Source organism: Magnolia sinica, chromosome 9 (genome assembly GCF_029962835.1).
Source record: "Magnolia sinica isolate HGM2019 chromosome 9, MsV1, whole genome shotgun sequence".
Taxonomy (NCBI): domain Eukaryota; kingdom Viridiplantae; phylum Streptophyta; class Magnoliopsida; order Magnoliales; family Magnoliaceae; genus Magnolia; species Magnolia sinica.
The window spans coordinates 81734122-81743929 of record NC_080581.1 but is presented as its reverse complement, the minus strand read 5'-3'; the positions used below and the strand labels follow the sequence as shown (position 1 = coordinate 81743929).

The 9808-nt window shown below is 37.1% G+C and overlaps 1 protein-coding gene across 1 annotated transcript; it reads left to right on the top strand.

The window, feature by feature from the left end:
- Positions 1-1445: 1445 nt before the first annotated feature.
- LOC131255240 (uncharacterized) lies at positions 1446-9503 on the top strand. Its single transcript, XM_058255933.1, has 6 exons — positions 1446-1451; positions 2747-3106; positions 5920-5985; positions 8491-8579; positions 8998-9130; positions 9258-9503. Exons 1-6 carry the CDS (start codon positions 1446-1448, stop codon positions 9285-9287), a joined length of 684 nt encoding a protein of 227 aa, XP_058111916.1. The 3' UTR covers positions 9288-9503.
- Positions 9504-9808: the final 305 nt, after the last annotated feature.

Here is a 9808-nt window from a genome sequence, read left to right as displayed (position 1 = left end):
GGTATTTCGCAAATCCGGGCTGCGCAACCTGGCATAGCGAGGTTGGTTGGCTAAAGTAGCTCATTCTACCCCAAAATTATATATTTTATGTCAGATAACTCATTCTGGTTTGCGAGACACGCCTGATTTAAGGTCCGATGGTCTGGATCACTTCTGTCATCGACCGGGCCTTTTCTGATCCATCTTGGCCATGTAACTGTCCGCGACCCGCTCTACATCAACAACCTAGATTCCTACTTGTCCCATGCTGAAAACCACAATCACCATCTGCATAGCTTTCTACGCTGACATGACTATATCGATAGAGCTCTTACGTGCGCATGACACGTTGATTCCTTTTCTTCTCTTCTCATTTTCATATCACATGTTAGTCTTCCTACCTGTTGGCATGCTGAAAATCACTATCGCAGATAGCAACCATAGAGTTAAAACGAAAGAGTTTGAGATTAACTGTTTAAAGCAGTTGCCAAAACTGACCAATTTTAATATTTAAAGCTTATTATTATTATTATTAATAAAATCAGATTTCCCACATGGATTTAGGTAGGATATGGGATGGACTTTCACCTCTTATCTTATCTTAGATGTGATCTCAACCGTTGTCTCCTTATCACTTCCTCATAAAAGCTATGACCTCATAATCATCCCGATCTTAAGTCTTGGATTTTTCATATGACCCATTGGAACTTTGCTTTTAAGTGTTCAGAATTCATATTCATACATAATATTGCCTTCATCAAAATTTTCTTAGATGGATTAGATTTAGATAATTTTATGGATCATGCCCGAATATTGACATGACAAAACTGGTGACCAGAGCAGATATCAAATAGACATGTAGACATGGCCAGTGGCCAAATAGCAACCATATGATTAAATCCAGCATTGAGATAAACTGTTCAAAGCATTTACTAAAACTGATCAATTTTTAATATCTAAAGATTATTATTATGATAATTTATAAATCTTAGCCATATTTCTCACATGGGTTTTGGAAGGATATGGTGCCCCCATTTGAGATTCAAATGGAATTTTACCTTCGACCGTATCTTAGATGTGATCTGAATCGATGCTCTCTTTACTTCTATATAAAAGCTATGATCTCATAATCATCTAATCTTTGAGTCATGGATTTTCTCATGACCCATTAAAACTGAATTTAGATAATTTTTTTGGATCATGCCTTAACATGAATTGGCAAAACTGGTGGACAGTGTAGATGTGAAATAAACATTGCAGTGGACCTTACAAAGCGTTCCGTTGTAGGCCCACTTAGGATGTAGTGTATGTCACCATCCATTAGGACCTACATGTTGAGATGGTCTAATAATAAAAGCCGTCCAAATTCTTATTACTAGAACAAATAATAACATTTGATTTTTAGGATTGAATACAAGCCATTGAAAATTCTCTATCCCTACGAAGAAGTTCATCTATAGACAACAATGGCTGTAATCATCCTTTCTGTGCAATTTTATTACTATGGTCTTCTTAATTAGAATGGAATCTACAACATGGACAGTTCTGATCATTGGAGCACTTAGCCTGTGGGCTCCGGTGGACAGTTCTAAATCCCAAGCGACAAGAGAAGAAAAAGTTTTTTTTTTTTTTCTCTTAACTGGTTTGAGCAACCGTTGAAGCTCTTTTATATTGAACTGTGGATTTAATCCTACGCTCTTGTATTTGGCAATTCAGACTTGAGCCTCAGCTGCAATTGAGGCAAGACAATATGTAAAAGGGAAAAACAGTGCTTTCATGAAACGAGTAGTACATTGATCCAGACCAGTTATCTATTGGACACAGACTGGATGATCCCAATGGAGAGTGGATTAGGTGTGGCCCCAACAATACGGTGTGGCTTTCACCGTAGTGCCCACCTTGATGTATCTATTGTATAGCCATGTCATTCATCTGTTTTGCTAGCTCATTTTAGTTCATGAGCCCAAAAATGTTCCAGATCTAAAATTCAGGTGGACCACACCAGATGAAATGGTGGCCATTTTGCTATCTCATTTTAGGACACAAGACCAAAGATGATCCAGATCCAAAATTCCGAAGGACCACACCACATGAAACAGTGGTGATTGAGCATTAAAAACTTGTGGGCTGCAAAAGTATTGGATCAAGCTGATATTTGTTGATCCACCTAAGTTTTTTGTTTGCTTTATTTTTTGGATCATGCCCTTAAGTGAGCTGTCAAAATGCATGGATGACATGGATGTAAGGAATATACATCATGGTGGACACCAGAGTTAGGGACCACCGACCTTGATGGACCCTGGAATCAACTGAATCCGCTCGAGTAGGGAATGCCAGATGGGCACAGGTTGGAGTTGCTAAACCCTAGACCATTTTGTTGTTGTTGAGGACCAATGAATTTATATTATATAATAACAACATGATAATCAGCAAATAAAGCACCGATCAGTCACTTTCCACTACATCAAAATAGTCAATTTGGTACGGTTGAGAATTTGGTTCAGAGATTTGAAACGGTTATCAACCGTACTGGAGTCCTTGTGTTATACGTTGTTCTTTCAACTGTTTTGATGGTGTGTCCCAATTGAGTGTTGGATCTTCTTATTTCTTATTATTTTGTTTTATTATTTTGTTTTGAAACAGATGGACGGAATGGATTCGATTAAAAAACTCTGAGTGGACCCCACAAGGCCCAAGAGGCACATTGCTCTATCTGCCACAGACTACCGATGGGTTTTAACCCTTCCTTACGCCAAAAGCCCTACAGTGCCTCATTTTGCATCTCCATTGCGTCTCCGTCTCCGTCTCCGTCTCCCTCTCTCAATCTCCCTCTCTTTCGATCTTCCGATCTCAACCCTCTCTCTCTCCCTTCCTCTCTCTCTCCCTCCCTCTCTCAATCTCCCTCTTGTTCTGTGTAACAGGTGTGGAGCCTCTAGCACAAGTGGTGAATGCGCCAGCTGCTGCAGATCAGGGCCAAGCTGCTACTCCAGCAGTGGTCATTGCTCTAGGCCTTGTGGTAATCTGCTTGCAGCTGCCAGGGCGAAGAATCGTGGCTGTCGAGTTCTGTAATGGCATCAACGACCTCAACAATGTCATCTTTCTGGAGGTCCGTGGAAGCTCTGCCAAGGTATTTTTGTAATTCCACCATCTTTCCTGCCTTTTTGTCGTTCTAATCGGTGATTCAGGAGTTAGGAAGTCAAATCTGCTCTCGAGGTTCACGAGGAATGAGTTCAGGTCGACGATTGGGGTCAAGTTTGCAACTCGGAGCTTGAACGTTGACAAGAAGGTCACCAAAGCTTAGATTCGGGGTGCGACTGAGCAAGAGAGGCGATTTACTTCAAAACCCCTCTGTTTCCATTTTTCTGATCAGTGTTTTTTTATATTTTGGCATGATTTTGTCTATGTGAAGCTGAAGATGCTGATTTGGGTTGGCAAGAAATGTTCTTTACTGAGCAAGAGAGGCGATTTTCTTCAAAACCCCTTTGTTTCCATTTTTCTAATCAGTGTTTTTTTATATTTTGGCATGATTTTGTCTATGTGAAGCTGTAGATGCTGATTTGGGTTGGCAAGAAATGTTCTTTCTTTTATAGTATTTAGAGTTTGAGATCTGTAGCATTTTCCTGATGTGGATTTTTGGAGTATATTTTTTCTCATTTTTTTAGTTATAAAATGGTATAGATCTGGAATTATTAGTTGATGCTTCTTCCATGTGGATTTTTTGGAGTATATTTTTCCTTTAGTTTTTTCTTTTTAGTTTTATGATAGTTTGTTCTATCAGTTCTTGATCTAGATTAGTTGATTTCATAGACACATTTACATTTGCTAGATTGAGTTCCTGACTTTTTTCTTTCACGTACTTGATAACTCATGTTTGATCTGTATGTTGGGACCTCTTTGACTGATATGTATGTAAACTGTTGTTAGATTAATGATGCACACATACTGTTCGATAAAATGCTCATGAGAGATGTTTCTTCCTGGAACGCTGATCATATCAAACTTTGCACGTCTTTATCATGTTATGGCCTTTAATCTGAAGTGTTCTCTGGAGCAGATCTTTAGTTGGGTCCCATTTGCCACCCAATGATGAGTATTTGTAGCTAGATCATTAAAGCATGATCTAGCCCTAAGCTTCCTCCTCGACACAACACAGCGTAGGTCTATAGGTGGGTCCTGCTGAGCATCAAGTCAGTGTAGTTAAGTAACAATCTCAGCTTTGAGCTACTTTTCAACTGAGCCTCATGAGATCTCAATTCTGTCTTTCATAAGTTGTTTCTTACGTGATATCACTCGAGTCTTTCAGGAGTTGTTTCTTGACAATGAGATTCTATCTTCAACAATATGCAGTTCATTGTCAAACGGGTGCTCCTGGAACAATAATTCTTTTAGCTTGTATCAAAGGGCCCTAGCCCTACACTGACCCTGAATCTGTGCCCCCAGAATGGGTCGATGTCTATATTAAAGCTCAACTTGTGGCCATTGGCATGCCTTAAATCAAACTGTCCCGATTAGATTGATCATCATCCAAGAATCAGAGTGGTTGAACACCAGTTCGAAGTAGTCAGATCACTGGATAACATTTGCTTTAACAGGCCATTAAATGGCCGTCTGCATAATTCTCAGTTTATTGTCCATCTATCATAATTTGGACAGTTTTGCCGATTTGGCTACTAGTTGCCATGAGATCTCTATGAGTTGGGGCTGGCAGATTCCAAACTTTTTTCCATTTGAGTATAATCCTTTTGGATTCCTATTCATGAATAAGACTGATAAGAGTGGTTGAAATTCTTATTTTGGTATAATCTTTTTGTATTATTAGCTATCATATGGTTGAAGGGGTGATTGGAGCTTGGCTGGCGGATGTGTTAGTAGCTGTTATGTGGCTGGTGGATCTATCTAGTTGTAGGGTGATCTTCAATCTTTTTGTATTAGTAGCTTAGGAATGCTGAAAGCAACCCACAAAATGCTGAATCCAGCATTTTCTTGGTCAAATTCCAACAACTTCAGGTATTTACTTAACAATAATAACAACCAAATTATGAAAGAGTACTTGAAGAATCACTTTGTCATAAGCTCCTTTTTATTTTCTTTTTCAGGTTTAGGCAGCAATTCATGGCAGTGGTGGTAGTAGAACTTCTGTTTCTGAGGGCTTGGAACGTCTGCCATTTATATTCACTTTAAGGCAGCAGTGGGTGAGGTAATAGATCCTCTGTTTCAAGTTGACTGCTTCATGTATGCATTAGCAGGATACCATATGCTAACCATGGGATGGCTGCTTAAGTTATACTTTTCTTTTCCTTTTCTTTTTCCGTTAGCTATTTGAGCTGACTTTATTGTTGGTTGGTTTTTGTCCTTCACAATTAGCTTTTCTTCGTCGAGTTTTATACATTGTATTGAGATCGTGTTTCAGATTAATGAGATTTTTTCCAACCATTTTTTATGATTTCTATAGCTAATTGTTGACACATGTGTGGATTGAGCAATTTTCTTACCCTGTACAGTTCAGATCTCACTTCCACGTGGCACATTGGCACGTGCAGGAAAGTAGAATTCAAAATTGTACCTTTGCAACTGTATGTAGCCAGGATGGGGTTTTGCACTTCCAAAACTATTAAGTAGTGTTTATTGGTTGCCCTTTCCAAGCTCTGAGTGATCTCATGACTAGTGAATTATTTTGTTGGTTTTATGATATTTATAAGCGGGAATAGGATTCAATCTTGATATATCATATTATTAATTATAATGTTAAAAAATGGATTATAAGTGGGAGTAGGATTCAATTTTATGATATTATGTTTTTGGCACCAAATATCAGTTTGTAAAGGCAATATTGATAGGTAAAAGAAAATCATTAAAATTGTTTAGGTAGTACATAAGTTTTCCGAAAAGAAAGAGAAATTTAGATTTTTTGCTAATGGTTTGTATACTGTCTTTATGCAGCCCTGTATGAAGATTCAGTTTAGAGTCTCATCTTTTGCAATTCTCTTACTTGAGAAGGGAACACAGGTTAGTTTCTTCTTCTATATCACATGATTCTACCGATTTAAATTAAAAAATAAAGAAAAAAAAAAAAGAAAAGAAAGAAAGAAGAAGAAGACAAGCTGATACAGATGCACTCAGAAATTGTATGTCATATGTAGGCCCAAAAAATTTCAATGACATCTAAATTCACGTAAAAATAAAAATTTCAATGACATCAAAATTCAAAATTTTTTTAAGATCTAATGAACTTGAGCACACTATCTTCTTTCTTGTTGGCCTGCTTTTAATTAGTGGTACTGTTTTTTTTTTTTGGTAAATGGGCAGTAGGCAAATCATAGAATGGGGTTCTTCTGTTCCTGAGTGCTTGCACACGACCTTCCTTGAGGTTATGCCTTTGGATTTTTTATTCGTTTTTCATATAAAAAGTTATTTTTCTATAAGATTCTTAAATTTGTTGGTTTTGGGTTTTCTATGAAAATTTTTGTTGTGTTTTGTGTTTACTTTCATTTTGTCTTCTAGTGGCCATCCTTTTCTTTTGATTCTTGCATGTTTTATACTGGGGATTTCAGGTTTTGGTTTATTTTTATTTTTATTTTCTTAAAGTTATGGGCTTTTGGATGTTTGATGGGTTTCTCAGACATTTGGAGAGTAGTCATAACTTGATTTCTTTTAGTATCGCTACTTGCTTTTGCCATACATCTGATTCCTGGATATGTGCATGCCTTCTCATGTCTTTATTTTTATTTTGTTTTGGTTTCACGGGTATTTCTAGCTTTTAGTTTTTGAAATGTTCAAAATCAATCACCCATCTCATTCTAAATAGAAATTCTTTTTTTTTTTTAACATGAAATTCCTTTTTTTTTTTTTTGAATTGCTGCTGCTATATATGTGGTATCATGTTCTTTTGTGCTTCTTAACTCTATAGTATGCTGATTTCTTGCAACTGTTGTCTGGATATGTCAAGTGCTTGTGAAATTCCATGAGTGGAAATGATCAAAATGAGATATTGTTAGGGCTAACTTAAACGATTAGGCACTGAAAAAACAAGTTATTCAGAATTGATTGTGTTATCATTTGGTTCTTCCTTAGTAATGTTATGTATGCTGTAAAGTTATTGGTTCACCTGTTGGGCCCCATCATGGGTGGTTCATGTCTCAAGCCTCTTTCTTACCACTTTAATGCAGAATGCTGTCAAAATCATCCTCCTGCAGGCTACCAATTGTACAAATATAATTGTTCAATGGAGGAAGTTTTTCAGCATTGCTGTTCTGTTATTTGGGATCACCAGATAATTGGTTTGCATTGCTAGAAGGCAGTCTCCATCTGGCCAGTTGATTGGCCAAGCATCATGTATAAATCACCTTCTCCCCCCCCCCCCCTCCCCTCCTTTTTTTTTTTTTTTTTGTTTAGGAGGTTCTCATATCGTCACTTACATCTTACCTGAGGCAATCAATCGTTATTGACAAATGTACAATATGAATAGGTTGCCTAGTTTTAATTCAACATAACTAGAGTTGGGTGGATGAAATGGAGATGTGCCTATTTGAGTATTTTACTACCATTACAATAGCTCACATAGTAGAACTCGACATTTCAAATAGAATTAAGTCCGTGCTTTATGACTTGTCATTACTTACCAGTTATACATTTTTGTATCGTAAATAAGTGCGTCACATTACATCTTCATCTTCGTATGTAAGCCACACATGATAGGATGGTCCCAAACTTCTAATTGAAATTCAGGTGGAATTTACGTCTTTGATGGACTATAAACTTAAAGGGAATTGTAGTTCAAATTCAAATGCATTTGATGCCAATAATTGAATAGCATTGTTTTATAATCTCACAGGAAAATCTAAATTTTATGTACTCCTTGTTTTTGTTATCTGAGTGCCATCTTCCTGTGTTGTCATTACGATGCTACTTGTCATTTGGTAACATGGTTCATGTGGTTTGTATTGGTAAAAGCAGGACCTCATGAGTCAAGATTTTTCTTCCGGAAATTACTTCAAACTTCATTAAATGATAGGGTTAACAGTTCGGTGACTTTTTTTTGCTTTCATTAATTTGAATTGATCCATTGTATGGAAATCGATTAGGTGGTGGCCTTAGATTCAAGTACTTTAGACTCTGTTGCATCTGCTTTTGTAACCATTGGTGGTACCTGAACTAGTTCCCAAAGCAAACTAAATAGACATGAATTAAAAATATGAAATGATACTGAATTCACTTTAGTTGCACCACCACTATCAAATATCAAATATCAACAGACATTCAAGACATTTGCTCTATATGGATCGTGTGCGCCTTGGGTAAATAACTTGGCATTTCACAGCGATTGATCGATTCTAAATTGTTTGGAATCTTATATGATTTGTGATATTTGGGATATTTTGATAAACATGATGCATAGGTGCAGTATATGCCTTTCGTTAATGTTTGGAGCAATCAATAGTTGTGAAGCTAGTTCCATTACATTAACTAGAATTCTTTGCTTGCTTTAATCCTATTTTCAGGAAATGGCGAAAGGGTGGGAAGCTGATCTTCTCATTTGATGCAACAAAGAAAGCTCGCTTTGTACTCCCACGATATGCAAAAGATGAACTTCAAATCAGATGGTTTGAGCTCCCAAATTGCTTTTATCTTCCATAATGGTGAGTTTTCTTCTTCTTTTTTCCTTTAACAGACCAACAACGTCTCGGGAAACATTTCAAGCTTACTATGCCTGATGTGCATTTTGCATCATAATATGTCATATCAAGCAGGGTTAATTGGCCTGCACTGAGGGGTCCCAGATGTGTTTGTGTTTCTAGTCCTTTGTAGCATGCTCCCATTGTTCAATCTTAATCGTTAGTGGGGAGACTTTTCTTTTTCGCTCAGTTACCTTTGGCATCTTTTTGCATCTTCCCAGAGCCGAGATCTGTTTGTTGTTTGTCTGTGATTTGAATTTAACTGATTTACTCTATTGGTTGGCTTGCATTACCTTTGTTTATGCCTTGCCTCAAAATCTTTTTTTATAACCTGATATTGGTGCAGGTACAATTACAAGTTGGGGCATAGGTTATTCAATGGTTCGTACATTTGGAGTCAGACATATCACTTCCATGCATCTCCTTATCCCGGACAAGATTCTTTACAGTGTGTAGTAATTTTTCGTGACATGGGAAAGGTAGGAACTCTCTTGGAAACCTTTCTCATGCACATAGATTGATGGTTTTGCATGTCTTATTCCTCTCCTTTCATTTTCATGAAACAATGCTTAGTATTTTTATTTATTTATTTATTTATATTCTTAGGTGGGAAGCGCCTTGTTCCTGTGGGTCTAGGAGATGATGATCAATGCATTGAGGGAGCTTCACACGTCATCTCTGCAAAGCTATAATTTGAAGTGCTAGCCTCTACTATAGCTTATTTTGTAAATTTGATTTTGCAATGAAACATCTTCAAGCACATTATTTTCTTATGTTTTTCGTTGGATTAATCTCTATTTTGATGGAATGCAATATACTTTTGTTAATTTATTTCCCTTGACCCTAAATTTCGTGTGTTTATCAGTGTTTAAAATTGTTCCTAAAATCTGACCGTTGGCAACATTAATCAGGGTCTAAAACCACCTTAAAATTTTGTACTGAAAATGTGACCATTGGCATGAGAACGGTTTAAAACCGTTCCTAAAATTCTGTCTCTAAAATTTGAAACGGTACCCAAAACGGTTCTGAACTGTTCCTGTTTTCTACGACGCCTCATTTAGGAACGGTTTAAAAGTTGTTTGGGTGATGACTATGGACAGGCAGCATCATCTATTAAATTGCATGTCTATCTCTTTGTTCCCTGTTGACTGTTCAAC